The sequence below is a fragment of the Cinclus cinclus genome, chromosome 27 (assembly GCF_963662255.1).
Source record: "Cinclus cinclus chromosome 27, bCinCin1.1, whole genome shotgun sequence".
NCBI classification, from domain to species: domain Eukaryota; kingdom Metazoa; phylum Chordata; class Aves; order Passeriformes; family Cinclidae; genus Cinclus; species Cinclus cinclus.
Window position 1 is genome coordinate 1,501,190 of NC_085072.1, and position 26,203 is coordinate 1,527,392.

Genomic DNA, 26,203 nt, shown 5'->3' on the forward strand with positions numbered 1-26,203 from the left:
CTGCCCTCCGCAGTAACTACTCTCCATGACAGTTCTGTGAGCAAAGTCCAAGTCTCTAGCTCATTCCCCACCTTCTCCATCAGCAGTTTCAAGCAAGTGCATTTTCAGGCTGGGTTGGGCCCATCCCTGGTGCCCATAGAGAAGGGAAGGACCAACCCAGGCACCTTCTCGCCCTTGACAGGCGCACGCTGGCAGGGCAGCCCCCAGCTCCTACCGGTGGCTCTGGTAGGTGTAGGAGATGGGCTGGGGGCAGCCCCAGCTCCTACCGGTGGCTCTGGTAGGTGTAGGAGATGGGCTGGGGGCAGCCCCCAGCTCCTACCGGTGGCTCTGGTAGGTGTAGGAGATGGGCTGGGGGCAGCCCCCAGCTCCTACCGGTGGCTCTGGTAGGTGTAGGAGATGGGCTGGGGGCAGCCCCCAGCTCCTACCGGTGGCTCTGGTAGGTGTAGGAGATGGGCTGGCGGGTCCCGGGCCTGACCGTGAAGGTGTTGGAGGGGGCCCCGTACTGCGGGGTGCCGTGGGCAGGCCTGCAGGGAGAACACAGGGGAAGTCACCGAAAGCCCAGGCACAGCTTGGCGGTCACTCAGTACCACAAGGATGTATTCCATTGCTCCGTGTCCCCGCTCAGCAAGGTGGGGAGGGGAGAGAGGTGGGCAGGGGAGGGAGGTGGGCACTGGGGTCACAGCTGGCACCAGGGAGCAGCCATGGAGTCACTGCCCTTGGACTGGGCCAGCAGCAGGAGCCGGGAGCGAGCACAAGCCAAGGGGCAGCGACTTCTCTGGAGGCCCAGTGCTGCTCCGGGGCCAAGGGACACGGAGGGCAGGAAAGGGTGGGCTCGGGGGGCACGTACCTGCTGGCTGCCAGCACGCTGGCGGGCGAGAAGTCCCCGTTCTGCCCCTTGTACTTGGCGTCAGCCCCGCTGCCGCCGTAGGCCGTGGCTTTCCCAGCAGCGTCCGCGCTCGCCCGCCGGCCCTGGGCGCTCGAGGGGCCGTTCCTGTGGGTAGAGCCCAGGCGGCGAGACCCCTCCCCGGCCGAGGAGCTGAAACCCCCGGGGCCGTACGGGGAGAGGGTGCCCGAGGCCCGGGGGGCTGCGGCTGCCCGCGGGTAGGAGCTGTCGGGCTCGGACATGTACAGGCGCTTCTTGATCAGCGGGCGTGGGTTGGGGCCGTGGCTGGGGAAACTCGTGGGGCTGCTGTAATCCGGGTACTGGGGGGTGAAGTCGCCGTTCCTCCAGCTCTTCTCCAAGGGCAGCGGAGCTGCTGGCTCCTGGTTGCCCCCGTAGTTGCGGATGTAGCCAGACCACCTGAAATAGCGCGGCTCGCCCGAGCTCCGGCTGCTGTCAGGGACACTGGGGCACTTGCGGTTCTCCTCCCGACTCCGGAGGGGACCCTCGTCCGCCTCGTTGCTGAATTCGGGGGGTGGGGGGATAATCCCGAAGTCCAGCGCCGTGTCCCCGTTCTCCTCCTCCCTGGGTGCTCCGTGGCGGGCTGGGCCGGGCTGGCCCGAGTCCAGCAGGCCCCGGAGCAGGCTGGAGGCGGCGGCTCGCCGGGGCCCGGGGGGCTGCGCCTCGCCCACCGCCCGCACGTCCCGGCCCTGCTCCGAGGAGCTGGAGAACGAGGGGGGTTTGCTCCAGCAGGACCCTCCGGGACCGGCCGCCGGCGGCCGAGGCACCACAGTGAAGGAGCAGGGCTTGGACTCGTGGCGGAAGAAGCTGCTGGACGCGGTGTCCGACGAGGCACTGCTGAGTCTCAGGGGGGCCTTCGCCCTCAGTGCGGCCGCCCCGTCCCCGCCCTGGCGGCCCCGCTGGGCGCGCTGCCGGGCTGCCAGCAGCAGGGCCATGGGCGAGCCCCGCTCCACGCGCTCCCCCGTCACAGGGTGGATCAGCACCTCCTCCTGTCCTGCTCCTGAGGTGGCCGGGGGGCTCCTGGTCGAGCTCCCGGGGCAGGAGGGCTCAGCTGAGCCCGGGGCACAGGGCGGCTCGGCCGGGCTGGCCCCAGCCTGGTGCACTTTGTACTGGAAGATGGCCGAGCTGGGCTGTGGTGCCGGGCTCTGTGCAGGGGACGCTGAGGGTGAGGAAGGGGTGGGAGCAGGGGGTTCTTCTGCCGGTCCCTGAGGTGGGTCTGGGGGACTCACGCTGCTGTTGAGGGACCCAGGAGCAGGGCTCACACCCTCTGTGACCTTGCCAGCAGCAGGAGCGGGATGCTCCTTGGGATCTGTCTCATCCTTCTCCACAACAGGGGCTGGGAGTGGTTTTGGCACTACTGAGCCACTTGTGTCAAGGGGGCTCTTCCTCACCTGTGAGGTGCTGATGCCATTGTCCACACCTTGCTTCTGGCTGCTGAGTCCTGGGGCAGGTTTCCCCTCTTTCTTCAGGGACAGCACAGCCTCCAGCTCGTTCCGGATTGTCCTCACACTGCGGGGCTGTGTGTCGGGGTTGCTCTCTAGGGTGGTGACTGCGGTGCTGGGAGAGCCCCCATTGGTGCTGGGGGTGCTGCTGGGCACCGCTTTCTTCTCATTCTCCCCTCCTTTAGATAACCCCGTGTCCTTCCTGGCAAGGTGGGGCTCACTGAGCCCCGGCTCACGGCTGCCAGCACGGCTGGGATTGCTGTCCATGGGCTGGGGAGCACCCAGCCTGTCCAGCGGCCTCTCCTCCCGGCGCGGGGAGCGCAGCAGTGCCGAGAGCTCGTCCCGCAGCTTGCTCAGGTTGCTGGCATCCTTCCAGTCATCCTCACAGGTTGGGTAGTCCGGAGGAGGGAGATCCAGGTCATTTGCAGTGAGAGGTTCAGATTTTGGAGGGGAGTCTGTCCCGGCTGTTTTCAGCTGGGGAATCTTCTCCCGCTCAGAGCCCAGCAGCGGGGACCGGCGGCCGGCAGGATTCACCCCTTGGCCGAGCCCCGGACCTGGCCTGGGGCTCAGTGGAGGGGGCACAGCCGACTTCCCAGCGCCCTGCCTGAGCCCGGAATTCCTCTGCTCGGCTTCTCCCAGGCGTGCCTTGGCCGCGGGTCTGATGGTGAAGCAGGGTGGGAGGGGTGGTCGGGAGTGAGGCTGCCTGGGGACCGGCTCCTGCCGGCCGGGCTGGTCCTCCTGCACCGGGATGGACGAGGAGCGCGCCGGGGCTGGCGGCGGCACCTTGAACGACCTGGGGAAGGTGAGGTGGGGCTCGGGCTTGGGCTGCAGGCTCTCCTTGGGGCTGGGGGCTGCGGGCAGCCCGGCCTCGGCAGGGCAGAGCGGCCCCTCGGCGTCCGCCTGCCTCGTGTTCAGCACCGTCTCCGACTTCCACTTGGAGATGCCGGGGGTGAAGTCTGCAGGGTCCCGGGCGCCCGGCGGGGCCGGTGGGATGAAGTCGGGAGGAGCCGGAGTGCTGGGGGGGGACAGGGCAGAGGCGGGAGGTGGCGGGGCTGCCATGGCAGGAGGTGGTGGCACCGGCTCGGGTGGCAGTGGTGGCGGAGGTGGCACCAGCGCGGGTGGCAGTGGTGGCGGTGGTGGCAGCATCTCGGGGGGTGGAGGGACCGGCGAGGCCGGAGGGGGTGGCACAGGCGCTGCCGGAGGGGGTGGGGGAGGCACTGATGGTGGTGGGGGGATGTCTTCATCCAGGTGACCCTCATGGAGGGCCTGGGGGCGCAGGTCCCCCACCGAGCTGTACATCCGGTAATTGCCATTGAGCTGCGAGCCAGAGCCTGCAAGAGCAGCGAGAGCACAGCCCTGTGAGCCTCTCCATCAGTGCTGAGCCTGCCTGGCCTGTGCCAGTGTCTGCCCAGGGAGCCAGCCCCTCGCCAGGCTTGTCTGAAACCTCCCCAGCTGTAACAGCCGCTCTGCCACACCCCTCAGGAATTAATTAATTAATTTTCAATTACTTCAAAAAATAATTAATAGCAGACTCCATTTTAGCATGAAAATATACGAGCAGACTGTCTGCTCCACAGCTCGGTACACACACACTTCATGCCCTGAGGCCCTGGTGAGCACTTTTTGCTGGCCAGGACTGCACAGAGAACATCCCTTACCAAGAGCTGCCTTTTCCTCAAAGTCTTCTGGCACCGACGGCGTTGGCACAGCCACTCCATGGGATTCTTGGGCGTTCTGCACGAGTTGAGGAAACAGAGCTGTCAGTCTTACGCCCAGGGATCAGAGCAAAGGGCTGACAAGCAGCTGGTAATTTGTCCACACAAGCCCTGATGGGATCCAGGGCAGTTTCTGTGGTGTGAAGGTCCCTGTGGAAGCTGCTGTTGACAGGGTTTGAGGGGATGAGTGAAGTGATCAAGGCTGCACAAGCCGTTGGCACAATTGCCCGTGGTCAGGGGCAGGAATTCAGATATTTCACATCCCCTCGGGGCTCCCAGCCCACCAGCAGCAGCACTGGCTCCTCACCATTCATGTCCCAGCAGCTCCCCCGGGTCTGGGGGGTGTTTTCCTGCAGCAAGCACTGCCCCAGGCACGGATGCACCGCACTGAGGTCACAGACAGACCTCCAGCTTTTTGGGAGACTGGCACCAGCATATCTGAGCACCCTGGGGAAAACTGCTCCTTGTGTGGTTTGTGTTTTGCTCTCAATTACTCCCTTCACGCTCATGCTGAGAGCTCAGCAGTGCCTTTAGCTGGTACAGGACCAGCAATTCAGCAGCCTACACATCTGGGAGGACGCCTGCAGCCAGGGCACTGCGGTAATTACAGCCACCCAACGTGAGACAGGCAGGCTGACTCACCTGGAGCTGCTGGGGCTCTGCCAGCGGCACAAAGCCTCTGCTGTGCCCTGACTCACGGCTGGGCTGGCTCCGAGGGGCTGGGGTGGCTCAGGGACACACCTGGACACCCATGGGCAGGGCACACCTGGACACCCATGGGCAGGGCACACTTGCTCTGGTGGTCGGGCTGGGATCGGGATCTGGGAGCAGCTTTCAGAAAGACACAAAGCTCAGAGGGAGCACCCACGGAGGGACACGGCGGGCAGTGCTCAGGGACAGTGTCCTGTCCCATTCCCAGGCTCCACATCCACCCCGGGCAGCCGCCTGCGCTGTTAACAGCCCTTGACAAAGGCGATGTTATCCTGTCATCAGCCATTTCGTGCACACAAAAGCCTGGATAATGATTGAGCCCCTGCCCTTTGCCTTTCACTGCCGTTATCACCGTTTTTACATCAGATTGCTACGGGATTCCAAAGTCTCCTGGATCGAAGGTCAGTTGCATCTGTTGATCCAGCCCCATCCAGGCTCAGACAGCACCTCACAGTTACACACGGCCCTGGCCGGGGAGCTCAGGAGCTGCTGGGGCAGAGCTGATTCAACAGCAGCACCTGGGCTGCTGTGGAAGAGCCCTGGATTGCCCCAGCTTTATAATATATTTATATATTATGTTATATATTTTAAAATAACAGGAAAATACACGCATTTCACTTGCTACGTGCATCACCCTGCAGATGACCAAAGATCCTCTATAAGCACCAGGGAATGAGCCGCTGACCCAGAGGTGAGGGAATTCATATCCCTGGGATTGCACCAAGGACCAGACAACTCCGTGCTGATGGAGAAGCCAAGGGCTGCGAGGGCATCAGGGCAGATCCTGAACTTCATCTGAGAGCCAGAGGGAAGACAAAGGCCAAGAGAGGCACTCCAAGAGCTGATAGTTAAATTGTCCAGAGCAATGAGATACCAAAATCACAAAGAACAAAGCCCCGGCAGTGGCATTTGCTACGGAAATCCATTGCTGCTGGTTCCCAGAGCACCCCCGGGGTACCTGCTCGTTTACAGGGACACAAAGATGTCTGAGCTCTGCATTAGCAGCAGCATATGCATCACCTGCTTGGAGAGGAGAGGGAAGGGACTGGCAGTCAAGAGAGCTATGCAAAGCTGGAGGACACAGTCTGCACTTCATAAAGGAGCAGTAATTTCGGCCGTGTCATTTCAAACTGGGCAAGCCTGTTCATCTCCAAAACCTTCCGTGGCAGTTGCTAATGCTCAGCATCTCTCAAAAACCACCCATCCCTGCGTCATGAGCTGGCTTCTAAAATGGAAAGCATCCCCAGCACGCTGCCAGTCTGCAGAGATGGTTGGGAAGATTGTTCCTGGTGTTTGCTCGGGGTGTGGCCAGCCCAGAAAACCTCCAGCTGATTCAGAGCAGGCTCTGGGTGCTGTGCCAGGAACCTGCATTTCCAGTTTGTGGTACCTGAATCAGATTTGTGCCTGCTGAGGATCCCGCGGGGGGAAGCTTTCACTGCAACCACCAGGAATCGCTTTTCATCCCTGGAACAACCAGAAGTCCCCAGCGAGGGGAGCCTGCCTGTCCTCATGGTCCCCAGCCCCCCAGGCTCTCAGGAGCCCGCCCTGCCCACCCATTAAATGATCAAGGTTTGAGGCTGCAGTTACAAAAGCCACCCCAAAATACAACAGCTCTGCACCCTGGGGGCTCAGAGAGGCTACAAATTTCTTGGAATATAAAGAGCTGCCCCCAGACTCCTCGTTTTTGAGGAGGGCAGGGTGGTGGTTTGCTGAAGGAATTTATTGCCCCGGGATGCCAAAGCTGTCCATGCACCTGAAGTGCTGGGGGAGCCAGGTGGGCAGGGGGCCGTGGGGGGACCCCTGTCCTGCAGTGGCTGCTGTGATTCCGTGTGGGACAGCCCAGGACGGGATGGAAGCTGCTCCTGCGGGAAGAGCTGCCAGGTGCAGAGGCACAGGAGCTGCAGGGCAGGGCGTGTGCATCCTCCTGACTCACTGGGAGCTGCTCCCCGTGGGTGGGAGGAAAGGGTTAAGGCAGGAGCTGCAGAGCAGCCTCATGCAGGTGTGTACCTGGTGCAGGTATGTACGTGGCAGCAGAAGAGTCTGTGCCAGATCCAATCACGATCAAACCTCACCAAGAGAGTCAAACACCCAACACAGACTGATCCTTCAGAACGCTGCCTTTTCCTACTAATTCCTTCAGTGAAAGCTGTCACCCAGCTCTGTGAGGGACCCTCCCAGGGGAAAAAGAGCCCCAGGGCCAGCTGTGCCTCTGTGGGCAGCAGCAGCACCCGGGCTTGGGTGACAGCCCTTAGGATTTGTCCCGGGGGCATTCCTGCTCTCAATCCCACACCACACACACTTCCATTAGCAGAGATCATCTCCTTGTCAAGACCAAAAGACTGAAGCATTTCGCTGTCCTCACTGACCTCGTGACCTGCGGGTATCACTTCAATTTAGCTACAGACATCTCCAGAGCCTCTCTGAGCACCCTGCTCCAGAGCAAGGGGCTTCAACAAGATGAGCTTTAAGGTCTCCTCCAACCCAGTCCCTGGGATTCTGTGAATCCTGTGCCTCCCCGTGCTCTTCAGGGAATAGGACATCTGGGAAGTGCTGCATGGGGTTCCTCAAAGCCAGCTATAAGCAAGCGTGGCTTTGGGAGTTACAGCCACCTCCAGGCCCTCTGCTCTGGCTGTGCTGGTCCTTGCTGCTGCAGCCCCTGCTCCCAGCTCTGCAGGGAATGGTTTTTTCATACAGAGATTGAAAAGAATCAACCCCTGCATACCCACAGCATCACCTCCTTCCTCTGCTGCAGCAGGACTCAGTTCAGTGCTGCTCCAGCAACACGCCTGATCCTGGGACAGATCCTGCCAGCAGCGCTGATATAACTGCAGTGCAAGCCTGATCTATCATCTCTGTGCTCAGCAATTATTTTTTAATTGAAAATGCAAGTCTGACAGCACTCACGCCTCTCCCCCGAATGCCTCGTCCGTGCCCCACACCAGCCCTGAACTCAGATCACCTGCTAATCCCTGGTACCCAGCCTCATTACACAGTGCTTTTGCTTTTCATTTCTGCTCTCCCTCGGGTAGGGGCTGAGAGCAGCAGCCAGCCCGGCTGGCTCTGGGCACCAGTTCCACCCCAGCAGGGACTGGGGCACTCACCAGGGGCAGGAAGGTCAGCAGGGGCCGGACCCTGGGTCGGGGTTTGAGCGTTGCTGTGCCAGAGTCCGTCACTGTCCCGAAGCGATTGTCACCGTAGTACACCTCGATCACATCACCTGCAGGGAGAGGAGAGCACACTGTTACAGCAGCACTGAGCTCGGACACTGGCAAAAACAACACTGGACATCATGGAGGCTAAAAGAGAGCTGTGGAGAATTTGCTGCACCAGCTCCCAGGAGTGGGCAAAGCCCAGCAGGTCCTGAGGAAAACCTGGGTGTCTTGGAGATGAGTGGGAGACGGAGGGAAAGGTCCCAAGTGTGCAGGACAGCACTCACAACCCTGTCACACACCTGAGCTCTGGAGGACAGAGCTGAACAGCTCAGGAGGAACAGGATTCAGTCCTGGCTGATCTGAGCAGCTGGACTGAGGGGGGAGGCAGCCCAGAGCTGAGCAGGAGGAGGGACAGCTCCTGCCCAGCACTCTGGGCAGAACACTGACAGCCAAGCCACAGGGAATTCCAGGCGCTTCACAACACTTCCACACTCCAGCCTGCTCCGGGTGACTTCCCACAAAATACTGCCGTGGATGGAGGGAGACACCAGGGCACAAAGTCACTGAGCCCTGGTGTGACAAGCAGGAGAAGCCATCAGGAATTCCTGGTTCCCAGCCTTGTGCTTTCACCTTGAACCACACCCCTTGGGCTGGTTTATTTCTGACAGTGAATAAAGCTCATAAAATTAATTTAATTACATTCTTTGTGTCTGATTAGCAGCATGAATTAACAAGCAGAAATACTGAAGCACATAAACCCCACCTTGGCTGGAAGGAGATACACAAATAACTCGCAGCCAAGCAGACCGACATTAAAGAAAATCTGAGGGTTTGAGGAAGGAGGGGGAAAAAACCAAAATGGCTGGGACTGAAGGGAAAGCTGCAGGAGTGCTCCCAACAACAGACTTTGATAGGGAGGAAGGGAGGAGAAGAAGAAGAAGGATGGGCAGAGATCAGCAGGAAACTCCCAAGGAAACAGATTTACTCCAAGTCTAGTGAAAAAAAGGGGAGGGCAAATGCCTCAGGTGCATCCCACAGAAGGAAAGCACTTTGAACACCTGGAATGAAGAACCTGACCACACCAGGGGCTGGGCATGAGGCAGCACAGCCTCTGCAGATGAATTCCACACAACGTTCAAACACACCACAGCGTCCAGAAGCATGTCAGCTTTTCCCTTGTCCCATCCACCCCCCAGGTAACCCGCGATACCCCAGCAGTATCTGCCCTGCCAGGCAATCACAGCCTCTCCTCCCTCACACCAAACTTACCCCACTACAAGTGGCCCTTTACACAAAGGACATCTTCTTCAGCTTTCAAATCACCAATCAACCCGTGCTTCAGCCAGCCTGGTCCTACCAAGGCTTTATCACTTCCTTACCTGGGAAGGGCCCGAGCGCTCAGGAAGAGCTGCTGCAGTCCCGGGGAGGACAGAGGTGCCAGCAAATTGCCTGCAAGTATTCAAGGCCAGGCTGGATGGGACTTGGAGCAGCCTGACCTAGTGGAAAGCATTCCTGCCCATTACAGGGAGTGGAATGAGATGAGTTTTAAGGTCCCTTTCCACCCAAACCACTCTGTGATTCTGTGATGATTAATTTTGTGGGTGACCCCGCACTCAGTGAGTAAAGAGCAGGAATTAAGGCCAAAGCAACAAGGGAGTTTGGACTCAGACAGCCTGAGCAGCGCCAGAGTAGTTCTGAGACTTGAAATGATGAGTTTTATATTTAACAAGTCACTAGGTAAACCCAGTGAGAAACTGGATTAAAGATCACAAGGACTTTGATCCTAGATTACTAAGCATCACTGCCCTGAATGCTTTAATTAAAGTAAAATGAAGTGCTTGTAGTTGTGTTTTCTTTGCTAGATAAACAGGACTCGCCTGCTGGGAGCCCTTCAGCAGCAAGACCTGAGCTCTGCCAGCCTCGTTTCCTGGAAGGAAGGATCAGGAAATGCATCCTTGGAAGATGTGGGAAGCAGCTGGCTCAAAGCACTGGCCTTGCTTTGGCCACTTTTTGACATTCAGCCTGTCCTGCAGACATTTGTGTTTGCTCATCCATGGGAAATTAAATAAACAATTTGCCACGCATGTAATGGAACTTCTTCCTCTCCGGGGGTTGCATCACCTGGAGGAGGTGCAGCAGGTTTGAGCCGGGGTATTCACAGCTCCCAGGAGGAGGAGGAGGAGGAGGAGGAGGAGGAGGAATCATTCACTATATTCAGGAATCTCTGAGTCAGGGACACGAAAACCTACACCCAATTCCACATTGCTTAACTCGTGTTTACTTTGTATGAGAAACGCAGGTGGGGATCAGCAGGAGCAGGGGACTCCTCCTGGCACGGAGCTCTGCAGGAAACGTCCCAGAAACGGAGCTGGGGCTGTCCTGGGGCTGCTGAGCCCTCCTCGCACCGAGCCCCACCGCACTGTCACCGCGGTGTCACCGCGCTCTGCGGTGCCGCACTCGGTGCCTCCCTGGCACCGCACCCTCCCCAGCCCAACTCGGGGCAGCAACGCCGGGAGGATGCAAAGGAGCGATTCAAGAGCTGCTCCTCAGGCTCGGGCTTCAGCATTCCCGGCTTTTCCTTCGGAGCCTGACCCGCAGCTGGGCAGAAAAGTTTTGTACTGTCACTGCAGAACTGAACTGCAGCCACGGAAATCAGCAGACACAGCAACTTCTTTTCTTTTTTATAATCCAAACCACATCAGAGAGAAACTTGAGTCCTCCTCAGGTTTACGACAGTTAGAAATCAGCAATTTTCCCTCTAGGTTGCAGAGTTGCATGAAACTCCCTGTGACATTTTCATTTTATCTTGGTTTCAGCAGCTTGGCCTTTGGGGTGTAACCACCTCGCAGTTGCTTCCACAGACAATACTTCACTCTGCACAGCTCAGCAAGGCAGCACTTCCATTTTTTTTTTTTAATCTTGGAAGAGTGTGTTGGGCTCTTACAACCACCAAACTTCATCCACAAACTGCTATCTTCTATCTACCTGGCTCCATTACTATTAATTTGGCTCCCTCCTACATGAGCCTCCAGGGCACCGTATTGCAATTAAAACCACAAAGAAACACAAATAAATCCCGAGGGATATGCAACCCTCAGCTCCCTCCGCGCTCACAGCCCTGCGAGAAAACAGGTTTACGAGTAAATAACTCCAACCTGGGAAGGCGCAGATCAAACATGGCGTGGGAAAGCGCGACGGGAAGCGATAAATGAGATTCACAGGCACTCACCAGCCTCTTTTAGCCAAGTTTAACTCGCCCGGAGCGGCCCAGCCGAGGCGCGGACCCCCCGTGCCCGCTCGGGACGCGGCTCCGGGACGGGCGCCGCCGCATCCCGGGAACCCCGAGCGCTCCCCGGAGCTTCCCCGACCCCACCGCAGCCTTCTCCCCCCCGGGCCGCCCCGCCCCGACCCCGCACGGCTCTCGGGGGACACTGACCGGTGCCACCCGCGCTGTCCGAGGTCACCTCCTGCGCGAAGATCCAGGGCGGGTTGGTGGCGAACAGGGACGCGGCGCTGGGGCCGGAGTGGCGCTTGCCGAAGAGGCGGCTGAAGGTGCCCTGCACCGAGTGCGGGTGATGCTTCTTCATGCTGGCCGAGCCGGGCGCTGCCGCCGCTCCGGGCCGGGCATCGCCGCCGAGCGCCGGGGACGGCACCGAGCGGCCCCGGGGGCGGGACCGGCCCCACCCCGGCCCGCCCTCGCCAGGTGCCCCTGCCCCGGCACCGCGGCAGTCCCGGCGAGCCTTCGGCTCTCAGAGCCCCGGGGAGAGCCGGGCTGCAGCGGACGCGGTGCCGGGGCGGCTGCTGGCCCTGCTCGGACACCCCGAAATCCTGCCCTGGCTCTGACGCCTCTGTCCGAGCGCTCCCGGAGCTCTGGGGAGCCTGGGCCAGCGCCCGGCCACCCCCTGGGTGAGGAACCTTTCCCTGATATCACGGCCCAAACCTCCCTGGCCGCTCCCTGAGCCCGAACCCTCGAGGGCTCTGCTCTTTCAGTCCCTCCCGTGTTTGTCCCATCGCCTTCCCGAGACCCGGGAGCTCCCGGGGGGCTCTGAAGTTCTGGGTGCTTTTGATGCAGAACCTTGAAGGCGATGGGACTTGACCCCAAACCATTTCTATTTTCATGTACAAAAGCAAATTTCTAGCACTGATAAAGATTTTTTTGTGCTATGCAAGTAAAATTTGAGAGTTAATGAGTAACACTTGCCACTAATAAATACGGGGGATTCTGGAGAACTTTAAACCCCAAATAGCTGCCAAAACATTAACTCTGAAACACAGATTCCAACTTCAGGTTAAGATCTTACACCTCTTTCTATCTCTGTCAAGTTCTGAGAGTCAAAACAATACAGATTTATTTTTCCAGTGATAAAGATCAGCTATTTAATCATCTTGAAATGATGCTTTTCTTGTGAAAAGCAACTTTTTTTTTCTGTTTTAAAGAACAAATTAAAGCAACACATTAAATCCCCTGTGAAGAATGAAAAATGAGAACTGCTACGATATTCCATTCCTAATTATGGCCCAGATTATGAGGCAGCACTTAAATAAAGTTGAATTATGAATGGGAAATGGGGAAGGAAAAGTATAATTAAAATGTTAAAATTCAATCCTGTGGCTGTGGTAGAGGAGCTCTAATAATTTAAAGCACTTTCTGGGGGTTTAACCAGGGCTGCAGCTCCGTGGCTGGAGCAGCTCTGTGCCCTGCACCAGCCCTGCAATTAGTGGGACTCTCCTGACAGTTATCTTAAATGCTGCTTGTGAGACAGAAACGCCACTGCACGCACACAGACAGACAGACAGACAGACACCCTGGCACTCAGCAGGGACCTGTAGCGGGGTGGGCGACTCTTCTGTGCAATCTATGGAAGATAAAACAGCAGAGGTTGCAAGAGCAATAGAATCTTCCACAAAATCAAGGGTGGACACGCTGTATCCTCTTTATCCACACGCAGGCGTTCATCAGTGTTTCATCACAGCTGGTTTAGTCTCCTTAAAGAAAACAACTGTATGTCTTACAGTGTAGCTGCAGTGGCCAACTAGGGAAGGGAAAACTCTGTGGCACTGTCCCACACCTCTGTTCTCCCCTAAAACACTTGTGGCTGAAAAAGAGGAGGGGAAAAGGCAATAAAAAACAGACCCTAAAAACTAAAAACACCATAAGGGGAAAAAATACCAAAGGACAAATGTAGAAAACGCTAGAAAGGCACAAAGCAACTGTGGCTCTCCTGTTTTGGAGTCTGCAATGGGAACTTGCAAATTGCTTGTTAGCTGCACTTAGCAAAAGTGGCAGGCCAGCAGAGCGAGATCTGATTTTATAAAGCCTTTCTGTTATAATCCTCCTACCTGTCTATGACACAGGATCAGTTTGAAGAGGTTGGAAAAGACCTCTGAAATCACCGAGTCCAACTTGGGGCATTTAAAGAAAATTCCCAGGTACCTCTCAAAAGCAGAAATCAGGTGGGATGAAGAACCCATTCCCTGCTGGAAAGACAAAGGACTCCGTGTGTGTCTACAAGGCAAAAGCGCTCACTGATATCCACAGTCCTTGTGTGAACAAACACAACAGGACACACAGAGAGACACGCATGGAAAAGGGAAGGAGAAGGGGAACTATTTTGAGAAGCGAAGCCAATAAAACCCTGTGGAATGAGAGAGCCTGGGCTCGTGCACAAAGGTGTCCCACAAAATCTCATTACAGCAGGGAGACTTCAAAGGGGCTGTGGGGCTGCTCTGAGGGAGCAGAGGGGTGATTCAGCTCTCTGCCACTGCTTGGGGTGCTCCTGAGCCTGGGGCTGCCACAGCCTGGCCCTGCCACCCCACCAGCCATGCTCCTGCCTCACCCTGGGTGGCCAGAGAGGAAAACATCACCCTCACAACATGAAGGGATTTGGAGGTGAATTTGTTATCCCACTGAACACGAGCAGCTGAGCAGTTCTGCCAGGGCTCCTGTGCACATTCCCATTTGTTCGTGCCAGGTGAGAGATGTTTGTTCTCTACCTTCCACCTCCCAGCACAGCACAGCACAGACCTCCCCTCAGAAGGGCAGGAAAGGCTCAGGAGCAGCTCAGGAGGAGCAGGCTGGCTGTGCTGCTGGCCACGGTGGCTCCTGTGAAGTGCAAACTCCAGAGACACAGGGAAGTTGCCAAGGTGGGTGGCTGGGCTGTATTTTTAAGGAAGGACAGCTGTGACTCCTGAGCGATTGAGGCCACACAGCAAAAGGGACTGGTGGGCTGGGCTGGGCACAGAGCTCAGGAAAGCGCTTGGCAGATGTCCAGCAGATTTTATGGCATAGAAAGAGCCGTGTGAGCTCTGCTGTGATGTAACACACCGCAGTGTGAGGCTGCCTTTGATCCCAATACAGGTAAACACCCCAGAACAATCTGCTTTTGCATCAGGGTGAGGAGCTGCACTCGCAGGTGTGAGAGGGGTTTGTGCAGCGAGGGCAGCTCAGGCCGGACCTGGAGGAGGGAGGGATGGGAGAAGAAAGCCTCAGGTGTGCCTGCAGAACAGAACAGCAGAACCAGCTCCCAGGGACAGAGAGCCAGCTGTGCCAATGGGGCAGGGAAAGCAGGGAAAGCCAGCTGTGCCTGGGGCTGGCAGGGCCAGCAGAGCGTCCTGCAGGGCCTGGCTGTGCCCCAGCTGCACAGGCTGGGAATCCTGGTCTCCATGGCTGAGACCCTGCACTCACTCCTCTGCACCCCCTGCCCTGCCCAGCCCCACCACCCCTGTGACATCCAGCACCCCAGGGACACTCTGTGGTCACAATGGCCCCAACAGCCCTGACAACCCAGTGGTGTCTCCTGCCTCCACCCCAGGCAGCCCCACACTCCAGGGCCTCCATCACAGAAAACCTCACAGGTGGGTGTCCCAGGTGAGGGACGCTCCCTCCCCACGTCCTCTTCCTGGGCGCTGCAGATCCTTGCCCCCAGGGTGACCAGTCCCTGACAGGTCCCAGTGATGTCAGTGAGATGCTTCATCCCATCCCTGCTGTGCAAATCCCACTGCTGCCATCAGCCAGCTCTGTCCCCGTGAGAGCTCAGGGAAAACTGCGCGTGGTAGTCCTGGATGGCTCCCGGATGGATCCAAGGATAGCTCCAGGGATGGACCCTGGGATGGCTGCAAGAGACAGGCGAGCAGCTGCTGGTGTGGGGACGGTCCCTGAGCAGGGACAGGATGGACAGAGCTGGTGTGGGGACGGTCCCTGAGCAGGGACAGGATGGACAGAGCTGGTGTGGGGACGGTCCCTGAGCAGGGACAGGATGGACAGAGCTGGTGTGGGGACAGTCCCTGAGCAGGGACAGGATGGACAGAGCTGGTGTGGGGACGGTCCCTGAGCAGGGACAGGATGGACAGAGCTGGTGTGGGGACAGTCCCTGAGCAGGGACAGGATGGGCAGAGCTGGTGTGGGGACGGTCCCTGAGCAGGGACAGGATGGACAGAGCTGGTGTGGGGACGGTCCCTGAGCAGGGACAGGATGGACAGAGCTGGTGTGGGGACGGTCCCTGAGCAGGGACATGTCCTGTGCTCCCAGCAGCACCACTGAAGCCTTCCTGCTCCCCTGATTACTGAGCCTTTCCAGCCTTTCCCTGGACCCACCTGGGGGATTTGCTGTGACAGACATCAGGCAGTTTGGGAGGGATTAGGGATCTCTCTGCGTAGGAATGGGTGCAATAGGATTACGAGTGACTCTTCATTGAGGCACGGAGATCTGGCAGGGCCATAAATAGCACCGGGACCTTAAGCTGGTGCTTCCCCTCCAAGGCAGGATCACGCAAGCAGGTGCATTCACCCGGGCAGGAGGAGGTTCCTGCACAGCTCCAGGTGCCCCGGAGGATGAGCAGGACCCGTGGGGCAGCCGAGCCCCAGAGCCAGAGCTCAGCACACCCTGCTCAGGACCTGCCCCTCACCGAGGGCACTGAAGGGTCCAGCCCAGCCAGCACTGCCCATCCTGAAGGCATCTGTGTGACTTAGCAATCTGCCAAGGCAGCTCCAGCCTCCCCTCCACGCCCCAAATACAGGAGATTAATGACTTCAGTGCTCCTGCTGGTTGGGTGCACAGGCATCAGCACAGTCCTGTGTGTACTTGTCTCTTCCAAAGTGAGAATGGCCAGGAGCTACCAGCACACGAGTGTGTGAAAACAGCAGCTTCTGAACAATCTAAGTCCTGAGCAGGGGTGCACAAACCTCACTGAAATGGCAGTGCTGGTACAAAATCTGCTTTTCAGGAGTCAAAATCCCATTATTTTATCCCCTGGGGAAAAATGGACTGAGGTTTCCTTGTGGCAGCTGAAACTTCTGAAATAAACCCTGTGTGCTGAGATCCAGCCTTTCAGGCATCTGGCATCTGCCCTGGAGAAATGAGTGACAAAAGAGGTGGTGAACCTGTAGAGATCTGGTGATTCCCCTCAAAGGCTTTAAGGAGATTTCCAAACAATCTGCAGGCATTCCCCTTCTAATAGGTTTAGGAGCCAGGGAACAGAAATAGCACCAACTACATCACGGAAAGTAGGAAACCTCTTTACATAGTTAAAAATAAGCAAACAGCTAAGCTTTTATTTAGGACAGGCAGGAGTAGAGTGGCTGATTGCTGAGGGAAGAGGCAGTTTCCATTTGCACAGAGGTGTCGTCAATGAAAACACGAGAACTGAGTCATGCTTAGGTAACAGCAGCAGGAATATCTCTGCAGCCAAGCACAGCCCTGGCTCACAGGTCACCCCGTGTGTGTCTTGGGGCTCATGGCCACCCCTCCTCTGCCAAGGGCTCTTGCAAATGCTCGGGCCAAACATTTCCCTGCTCCTAGTGCCCTGTGTGGGATCTTCGCATTTCTGGGGGGAAAACTCGTTTGGAGATTTGCTGAGAGCAATCCCCAGAGCAGGAGGAGGCTCAGGGAGGTCCCTGCAGAGGGACCCAGAGCTGCTGAGCTGATGCTCCAAAGGACAGCCAGGTCCTGCCACCACTGCTGTGTCCTCTTGGGTCAGGTTGTGTTGAGCCCTTTTCAGGGCAGGTTTGCCATGGCTGTTCTTGGTGACAGCTTTACCAGGAGTGCGTGCTGCTGGCATTTATCTGTTGTAATTGAGAGTCAAGAGAGAGTCAAGTCCTTTGTGTCTCATCATTCCTATTCTCTCAGCAGTTGTTTCCAAGTCAGTGTTTCCAGAGCGTCATTTGTGTTTTAAGTCCCTTTCTCTTTGAGGAGCACCACCTCAAATTTCTGGCTAAAGATGTGTAAGCTCTTGGCTCTTCAGCACTCACACTGCCCTGACTGCCCTTGCAGGAGCTTCCCAGGCTCTCCTGGTGAGGGGTGGGGGCAATTGCCACACACTGTGCGGTTCTTTGGCTCCACAGGTGGCTAAAACACCCGAAGCCGCTGGCAAGGACCACAGAGAGCCAAGGGAATGGAGAAAGCCAAAGCAATGCCAGACATCACCAACCCACCTCCCAGGTCGAGGAACCGGCCGCCTCCAGCTCCTCCTCTGGCCCCTCGCTTGGTGCCGGTGGTTGCCCACCCTGGGGGCCGCCCCCTGAGCTCCTTCCAGTTCGTGTTCTACCGCCCTGAGTGGTCCAACTCGCTGGCCCCGTTCTGCACCACGCAAAAACCGTTCTGTGGCTTCTGCTTCCAGCAGGACACGGACCACGGGCGGCACCGCAGCGACCTGGAGAGCGCCAGCCCCGTGAAGTGGAGATCCTTCCACCGCCCTAAACCATAACAGCGAGCAGCCCAGCCAGGCAATAAAGCCCTGGAACAGCAGCTCTGTGGCTGAGGTGTCCCGTCCGTGGTGAGGCACGGCCGGCAGCCAGCACCGGGGCCAGGGGTGGGTGGGGAGGCTCTGCCGCTGCTCCCCAGGAAAGTATGCAGAGTGGATTTTGTTCTAAAAACCCTGCCCAACTTGTCCTGTCACTTGCTGCTCGCTGCTCTGGGTGTCCCAGCACAGGGCACGGAGCGAGCCCGGATCCCTGGCTCAGCACAGGCTGGGCTGGGGCTCAGAGCATCACTGAAGGTTCACCTTGCACAACGGGGGCCTGGTGGCGAGGACAGAATTAGCACATCCAATTAGTGCTCCTCAGCTTAATTCCTTTTCCGTAAGTGTTTTATGATTGTGTAATGCTGCCTTTTTTAGCAGAGCTATTCCCAAGTTAGTGTGGTGCAGAAGCAATGCTGGGCTCTATTCCTTGTTAGATAACTGCAGTTGTGAGATACGAGCTGTGTGTTATGGATAAATTCTCTGTGGGACAGACCCTGAAGTCACAAACATTCACTTCCAGCCAAGGACCTGGCCCACGATGCTTTCTGAGCATATTTTATTCCTGAGTACTTCTCAGAGCGCTGTGTGTCAAAGTGAAAACAGCGTTGGATTTGGTTGTATTTACACGGAGAATTTTTCATGGTAATCCATCATCAGTGAAAATTGAAGCTGCATTTATCTCCACTGGTGTGAGTTGAGTTTGTAACGCAGCAGGCAGGACGCACTGCTGGGGTGAGCAGAGTGTGGGACAATTTTGAGGACAAACCACTCAATTAGCAGGACCAAGACTGGACACGGGACCTCTGGAGCTGGGGGGGAAGAGCCCTTCCCCTTCCTGCTGTCTGCAATTAAAGCACTTAAACCTTTACCATTCACAGCAATTATGTTTCTGCATTTGTCTCCTCACACCAAATTTACCCTCCTGGTCTTTCCCAGGAGCTGAACTGGCACTTCCCCCTCCCTGAATTCCAGGCTCTAGAGCCCCTCTGGAATCCTCTGGCAGAGTGAGGTGAAGGGAAAGCAAAAAGCAGTAGCAGAGGATTCTGAGTGGTTTTCTCTCATTCTTCTTTCTCCGGTTCTGATGCAAAGGTTATTGCTCATGTGACATCAGCCCCCCCCAAAAACGATAAATGAAGTGGATTAAGAGATTAGCTCATCACAGAGAAAATTCCACCCTCCTAATCTCCTGCTGGGCCTGTAATCTGCAAGACTTCCCCATTTTACCTCTTTTCTATTTTAACCCTGAACTCTTAATGCCTGGCAGGAGCCCACTACCCCCACCCCAGCCTCATTGGCTGCAGAGGGATTTGCTGGGTACTTAAATGTCACCTTCCCATCCAAGGAGAGTTTTGTGCTTTTGGGTTTTCCCAGGAAGAGGAGTCTCCATCACCACTGGAATCTGTAGAGCACCAGGCACTCTGGGTTTTCCCGATGACCCCTGCAGTGCTGGGCACCTCTGGACTTTGAAGGCAAGAAGCAGAATTGTGAGATTTTTTTTTTTTTTCATAAATTTCCCATACCCTCTGTTTTTGGCTGCAAAGAGACCAGCACTTGGTGTGGAGATGGGGAACATGGACGGGAAAACCGTGGAGGAGCTGAGCACCACCGAGTGCCACCAGTGGTACAAGAAGTTCATGACTGAATGTCCTTCTGGCCAGCTCACCCTCTACGAGTTCAAACAGTTTTTTGGCTTGAAAAACCTGAGTCCGGCAGCGAACAAATACGTTGAGCAAATGTTTGAGACGTTTGACTTTAATAAGGTAAATATTGTCCTTCCCACTTGGCCGTGCTCTGCACCCTGGGCTCCCCTGGGCTGGGGCTGGGGGGTGTGAGGGAGAAATTGCTCTGAGTGTGTCCAGCCTGGTTTATTGTGGCCTCATAAATGGCAGAATCAGTTCTGGAAGGTGAAACATGCCAGCAAAAACTCTTCACCCACTGCCTGCTCTGCAAGGACACAGAGACTTCTCCCAGAACTGATATTTTCCTTTTATAACAGTGGGGTTTTATCTGGCAGTCTTTGATCCCTTTTAAAATGAAGTGCCCTTTAGTTCTTAAACTCTGGGTGTTGTGACAGTCGCTGTGAGGACAAGGGCTGCATTCATCAGGGACAGTGAGAGCTGCTGGCATTGTTTGAAACTGTAAATGGATTGCACTGGGATGGATTTTATTCCATGGGATAAGGAGCTCGCTGTGCAGAGGCTTTGCAGCCCAGGCTGTGGCTGTGCTGGACCCCAGAGCAGGCTTGGAGCAGGGATTTGGGAACGCAGCCCCAGAGCTGATATTTGGGAATGCTGCTCCCCCAGCTCAGGAGCTGTGCCAGGGAAGCAGATGGATGCTGCGTCTCCATCAGGAAACTGCATCTCCTCTACCTGCAAATGACCTGAAATTGCACCTCCTGGGAGATGAGGAATCTATTTTATGGCAACCCAAAGGGCTTAGTGGCATTAATCCCATTGACAAAAATGCAAATCGGGCCCTAAATCCTTCAGGTGTTTGGTTTGTGCCTTGGCCTTTCCCTTGCTCCTGCCGGTGTTTGAACGCGTGCCTGAAAAGGGAATTGATGCACAGGAAATCCTGCTGGGAAAGGGGCTTAGAAGCTATTTGTACCTAATCTGGCTCCTGCAGCAGTGGGATCAAGGAGATGATCTCTGGAACCTGCCATGGCCCCTGGGGCTGCCTGTGCTCATTGACAAAACCCTGGCTCATGCTCTGCCCGTGGTAGTGGGGATGGTGGAGTCGTTGAGATTGAGATCACTGAACCCAGCTGCTAGCCCAGCTCTGCCGGCTTCACTTCCACAGGCTTTGAGCGCTTCCAGGGAAGCCCGCGAACCACAGCAAGAACCATTTCCCTTCAAAGCACCAGGGGAACCCTCTGTGGTGGGCAGGAGGAATTTTAACAACCTTCTGGGAGCTGTGGGCATCATGGGCAGTGTCTGGGGCAGTTTGGTGGCCTGTGAGCTCGTGCCAGCAGCTCTGCAGTGGTGCCACCACGCTGGGTCCAGCTGACAACTCAAACACCCTGGTGTGAGCTGGGGAGGGCAAACACCCCCAGGGAAAGTCAAAGATAAAAGTGTTTGTGCTCCAAACGTGGAGCAGGTGCGGAAATGGCCAGGGACAGAGAAACACCTTCCCAGCCCGAGATGTCAGCAGTGCTGGGGTGACTCCTGAATTTACTCCTCTCCTGGAAATGAGACCCTCTGGCAGGAGAATGGAGCTGTAGGTGTGTGCAGGCAGGATCAGGTTGGGTAATTTATCAGGGTTCATCTGCATAAACCTCTCTGGCCTCTGAGTTCCCCCTGCTTTGGGCTGCTAATTAGTGCCTGGCATGTTAATTCCCTGAGCACAGGCCAGCTCTCAGTCCCCAAGCCAGATCCACCCACCCAGTCCGTGCCTTCCCAACATGTAACTGCCCAAGGCTGGACTTGATGATCTTGGAGGCCTTTCCCAGCCTTAATGATTTTATAATTCTACATTTCTGCACAGATTAAGGTGGAACCTTGGCTTTAACCACTGCACTCCACCAGCCCCTGGTCTCAGGGTGGAGGCACCAGTTCCAGGAGGACTTCCAAAAGTGGCCAAGAAAATCCCTTACTGCCTGACTCTCTGCTTTTAATGTCACCTTAGCTTCTAACCTTCTGCTTTTAGGATGGCTACATAGATTTTATGGAATATGTGGCAGCTCTGAGCCTGGTGCTGAAGGGGAAGGTGGATCAGAAGCTGAGGTGGTATTTCAAGCTCTACGATGTGGATGGGAACGGCTGCATCGACCGGGCTGAGCTGCTGAACATCATCAAAGTGAGTGTGCTCAGCTCTTCCATTCCTGCCACGATGGGCATTGGGTGCAGGGAGCCAGAGAGGCTGGAACAGGAACTTCCAGCCCAGTGAATCCCACGGTCAATTAGCAGGCAGTGCCCAAACCTGCTGCCTGTCCCCTGTCCCCTCCCTCTGCCTCCCACACCCCCCGGACACCCAGCAGCCCCTGGTCCTCTCCTGGCAGGTTGTTTAACCCTCTTCACTGAAACTGGGGCCCAGATAAGCACTTGAATTTAATCTAAGGGTTTTCAGAGGTGAATGGCTTCTGGCTTATCCCAGCATGCCCCCTAAATCTTGTAAGGCGTTGCTTGCCTTTTTAGGTGATTTTAATCTCCAGCTTTTTAGACAGGACTTATTCCTTTCAAAGCCTAACTGCCTGAAAACAAGTGTTAGCCCTGAAAAAGAGTTTGGACTTTCATGTCTGGTCATTTTGCCGTTTGTTGTGCTGGACACCCAAAGGTGCAGAGCACTCAGTGATCACCTGTGCCCCTCGTTCCCCCCAGGCCATCCGCTCCATCAACCGCTGCAACGAGAAGATGACTGCAGAGGAGTTCACGGACATGGTGTTCGACAAGATCGATATCAATGGAGATGGTGAGGCCCTCCCTCGGGCAGTGCCACTGCTCCTGCCTTCCCCCTTTCCTGCCCCCAGGCTGCCAGAGCAGCTCCTGCTGCTGCGAGTCCCCAAAACACCGGGACATAGGATGGGGAGAGCTGGCAGAGGGTGAGCCTGTGAAGCTGAGCTCCCCATCCCCTCTGGGCTGCCCGAGGGGACGCTGCCCGCAGCCCCTCCTGCGCCGGGCTTTGTGCTGGGACCCCAAATTCAGGGTCCGTGCCAATCCTGGGGGGCAGCGGTGCGGGGAGGAGCGAGGCTGGGTTTGAACAGAGCTTTGTGGACGTGCCCTGCAGGCGAGCTGTCCCTGGAGGAGTTCATGGAGGGCGTGCAGAAGGACGAGATGCTGCTGGACATCCTCACCCGCAGCCTGGACCTGACCCACATCGTGCGGCTGATCCAGAACGACGGCAAGAACCCGCACGAGGCGGGGCAGGACGCCCAGGATGCCCAGTAGCTCCCGGGACGCCTTCCCGTGGGCTCCCCCCGGCACCGGCACCTCGGGCCGGGCTGTGGGGCTGCAGCTCCCACTGGCAGACACGGCTCAGGGGCCGGGCAGCGACAGGGCGAGGAGGGGGTGCCGAGCCGGGCTCGTCACACACGGACCCGGCATGGCCTCGGGACCTCTGGACGCTGCTGCCGAGCTCAGAGAGGGGACGGCCGGCGCTCCCTGGGCAGGCAGAGCCTGTGCAGGGCAAGAACGCACCAAGAACGCCCCAAAACTCCCACCGAGGCCGTGACCAACACCCCCCAGCGGGGTCCAACCCCGGACTGCCCAGGACTTGGCCCTGGTGAGAAGGGTCCTGGAAAAGCAGATCCAAACCTTCTCCTTCCATTTGAATTTCCGGAGCAAGCAATCACCAGTTCTGGTCCCTCCTTCCTTCATTCGTTGTTGTTTGGTCAGCAGAAATTAGTGATAACGTGAGTTAAAACATTCATGAGCTAGAGAAAGGGGAGGGGTGAATGCAGTGGCTTTTCTTTGTTTGAATGGTGCCTTTTCTTAACAACCCCCTGGACTGTAAGGAAATGTTTCTCCCTGAAGCATCTGGAAGGAAGGAAGTGCTTCCAGATAAGCAGAATCGGCAGTGCAGTAACCCGAGAGGGAGAAGCGCTGTAGGAACGTTCCTGCGTGTTTTACCACCCGGAGAACGAGCAGCAGGAGGTTTTGACCCCCATGTCTGTGAGGGTTTTGGAGGGGGGAGCTGCTACAGAGGGGTGAGACTCAGCTCAGAGCACCCGTGGGTACCTGAGGATTCCTGACCCCATCCCATCGCCTCCAGGTGGGACCAGGGCAGTGCCCCTGGAGTTCAGTGCTCCTTTCTGCAGCCCCTGGGCATTGGGGCAGGGCTGCCAGGACCCCAGCGAGGGCTCAGGGGCAGCTGCAGGAGCGGCCTCACCCCAAAGAGCTCCTGCAGGGAGGCTTTTCACCCGCGGGAGCAGTCCCAGGAGTGGTGAGGCAACACCGGACACCAGGAAGGATTCCTTGCCCAGCTGAGAGTTTTGCTATTTAGCACTGGGTGTTTGCAATTCATAAGCAGCTTCCTGACCATTTTTCCTGTGTGTCTTTTTCGTTTGACAGAGTTTTACCTGGAAGCTTTTGTACTTCCAGTCCTATGGTGAACTAATAAAGATGTTTTACAATATTATTTCAGGTCATGCTTTTCTCTCTTCCAATCAATCCTTGTGTTTCCAGCAGGACAGATTTAGTGGCTCACACACGTACAGAAACAGCTGCTCTGGGGCTGTTCTTGGGCTCACACACCACAGCACCCTGCACAGGATGGGCCAACGTGTCCACTCACAGCCCTGCAAGAGGGAGCAGCTGCAACCCCTCATTAGAGGTGGGCTGAGCTGTTTACTCAGAGTGTAACTCTCCTTCCTGCAGCAAAGCCAACTCCCTCACAGATGACCAGCACAAAACTCAGAGCCTTTGGCTCTGCACCAGCAGGAGGAGGGAGCTGAGCTCAGCGTGGTCTTTCTGTGCACCCTCCCTGGGCACAGACACCGCCAGTCCCACCAGAGCTTCCCTCAGCCTCTCCTCTGCACCCAAGGAGCACCAAGAAGCAGCCTTAACCAGCCAGATTTCTATTTATAAAGACAAAGTTATTCTAAAAGGGCTGTCCCTGGTCCCCATCCCATCCCATCCCATCCCATCCCATCCCATCCCATCCCATCCCATCCCATCCCATCCCATCCCATCCCATCCCATCCCATCCCATCCCATCCCATCCCATCCCATCCCATTATCCGATCCCATTATCCCATTATCCCATCCCTGTTCCCATCCCGGTTTTTGGGACCCCTCCTGTTCCCCCCGCGCTCCCGCCGTGTCCGCCCGTCCCGCAGCGCCCTCTGCCGGCCGTGCCGGGAGCAGCGGGATCGGCCCCGGGACCCCAAACCCGAGAGAATCCCCCAAAACAGCCCCGGGACCCCAAACCCGAGAGAATCCCCCAAAACAGCCCCGGGACCCCAAACCCGAGAGAATCCCCCAAAACAGCCCCGGGACCCCAAACCCGAGAGAATCCCCCAAAACAGCCCCGTGTGCGTGCCCGGAGCACGATCCCACAGGCACAGAAAGCCAAAAAAACCATCCTGGCTCCGACCTTTCCAGGGCCCCTTTTTCCCCTGGGTTCGTCAGACCCCACAACATCCTCAGGTTCAGGATCTTCACCAGAGGGACACTTGAGACACTTTCTAAGTTTCTGAGGTGCACTTAACTTTGATGAAAAGAAAAGAAGAGAAATGGGAGAAGAAGGAGGGAAAGGAAAAGGGAGGACAGCAAGGAAAGAATGAGAAGGTAAGAAAGGAAGGAACGGGAGGCATGAAGGAAAGAAAGGAAGGAAAATAAAAGAGAAAATGGAGGAAAAGAAGGAAAGGGAAGAAAGAAAGGGAAGGAATTTTGCCATGGAGGAGCTGAGCTCAGGTGCTGTAAGAAAACCACGGGCAGTCCCTGCAGTGACCAGCGCGGGGCTCAGGAGGTCACTCTGGCTTTCCACAGGACATTTTCGAAGGGAACCTGCCCACAGGTGCTTGGGACCGACCTGGACACAAACCCTACCCCCGGGGGAGCCGCCCCTGCTGGGATCCTCTCTCCTCCTCAGTTTTCCATTCCTGCTGCCCAGCGCTTTCTCCAGGGATGCTTCTCCCAGAGCATTTTAGTTCGTGAAGCCTCCTGGGCTCCCGTTCCCTCTTCACTTCAACAACAGCCTCAGCTCCAGCTTTCCAACCTCATGGTTCCACCTTCGGTCCTGCCCAGCTGCGGGGGCACCGAACACGGAGCAGATGGTAGCCCAGAAAAGTCACGGGGCGTTTGCCTTTTCCAAGCCACCCTGTTTCCCAGTTTAGAGCAGAAAGAAATCCGATCAGTCAAATCCAATTCGAGCTGGGCCGTAAGTCTGGAAAATGGATTATGCAAAATGCCTGACATCAACAGGCTGCTGAGAATGTTGGGGTTTGGGAGGAGATCAGGGTGTTTATACCCAGGGCTTTAAAATAGCACTCGGGCCAAAGCACCTTGCGATTTCTTGGCCAAAGATTACACAATTGATAAGAGGAACAATTTTCCACGGGTTTTACCAGCTCTGACACAAACACATCCCCTGCACCTCCATCCCACATCTGCCCAGGCCACAGGACACGGAACCACCCTTGGGCTGCTGAGCCCTCAAGGGTCCTGATCCAGCCCTGGCAGGATCACAATGGGGGCATCTGACTGCAGCAGGCAGCTCACATCACTTTAAGCACCTGTTTCAAGTTACATTGAGAATCATTAGTGGGGGATTTTTTGGGTGGCTTTTTTTGTTTTTAATTATACTCTCAGGGTTTTTGCTGTCATCACATGGAGGTTAAACAGAAGAGGCTCCTTCCCTACTCTGCTTCTGCAGCAGCATCGTCATCTCTGCCTTATCTCTGTCTTACCCAGCTGTTCCACCAGCTCCTCCCCTAAATTCAATATAACACACTCACAGGCTACAGTTTCAGTCAGACACTCAGGTGCTTACACAGGTCTTCACCTAATTAGCAAACAAACACTACGAAACAAAGAGTTTTAATAAATATTTCTTTATTCAATTCGTGTTTTACAAAACTTCTACCAACATCTGTACAAGTGCTCACCAG

The 26,203-nt window shown here is 56.4% G+C and overlaps 2 protein-coding genes across 2 annotated transcripts; one reads left to right on the forward strand and one right to left on the reverse strand.

The window, feature by feature from the left end:
• Positions 1-421: 421 nt before the first annotated feature.
• Positions 422-11,508, reverse strand: C27H6orf132 (chromosome 27 C6orf132 homolog). Its single transcript, XM_062509513.1, has 5 exons — positions 11,358-11,508; positions 7,871-7,986; positions 4,002-4,077; positions 848-3,674; positions 422-524 (listed from the first exon to the last, which is right to left on the reverse strand). The coding sequence occupies exons 1-5, from the start codon at positions 11,506-11,508 to the stop codon at positions 422-424; spliced, it is 3,273 nt and encodes a 1,090-aa protein (XP_062365497.1).
• A 7,621-nt stretch (positions 11,509-19,129) lies between these two features.
• GUCA1A (guanylate cyclase activator 1A) lies at positions 19,130-22,541 on the forward strand. Its single transcript, XM_062509503.1, has 4 exons — positions 19,130-19,418; positions 21,304-21,453; positions 21,975-22,065; positions 22,381-22,541. The coding sequence occupies exons 1-4, from the start codon at positions 19,221-19,223 to the stop codon at positions 22,539-22,541; spliced, it is 600 nt and encodes a 199-aa protein (XP_062365487.1). The 5' UTR covers positions 19,130-19,220.
• The last annotated feature ends 3,662 nt before the right edge of the window (positions 22,542-26,203 follow it).

What these genes read in the sequence shown, in the direction of transcription:
- C27H6orf132 (XM_062509513.1), bottom strand. Translation starts at nt 11,508, where the DNA reads ATGAAGAAGCATCACCCGCACTCGGTGCAGGGCACCTTCAGCCGCCTC. An exon ending in GGACAGCGCGGGTGGCACCG is followed by an intron (nt 7,987 to 11,357) that starts GTCAGTGTCCCC and finishes CTCTCCCTGCAG; the next exon opens with GTGATGTGATCGAGGTGTAC. An exon ending in TGAGGAAAAGGCAGCTCTTG is followed by an intron (nt 3,675 to 4,001) that starts GTAAGGGATGTT and finishes CTGCTCTTGCAG; the next exon opens with GCTCTGGCTCGCAGCTCAAT.
- GUCA1A (XM_062509503.1), top strand. Translation starts at nt 19,221, where the DNA reads ATGGGGAACATGGACGGGAAAACCGTGGAGGAGCTGAGCACCACCGAG. An exon ending in AGCTGCTGAACATCATCAAA is followed by an intron (nt 21,454 to 21,974) that starts GTGAGTGTGCTC and finishes CGTTCCCCCCAG; the next exon opens with GCCATCCGCTCCATCAACCG. An exon ending in GATCGATATCAATGGAGATG is followed by an intron (nt 22,066 to 22,380) that starts GTGAGGCCCTCC and finishes CGTGCCCTGCAG; the next exon opens with GCGAGCTGTCCCTGGAGGAG.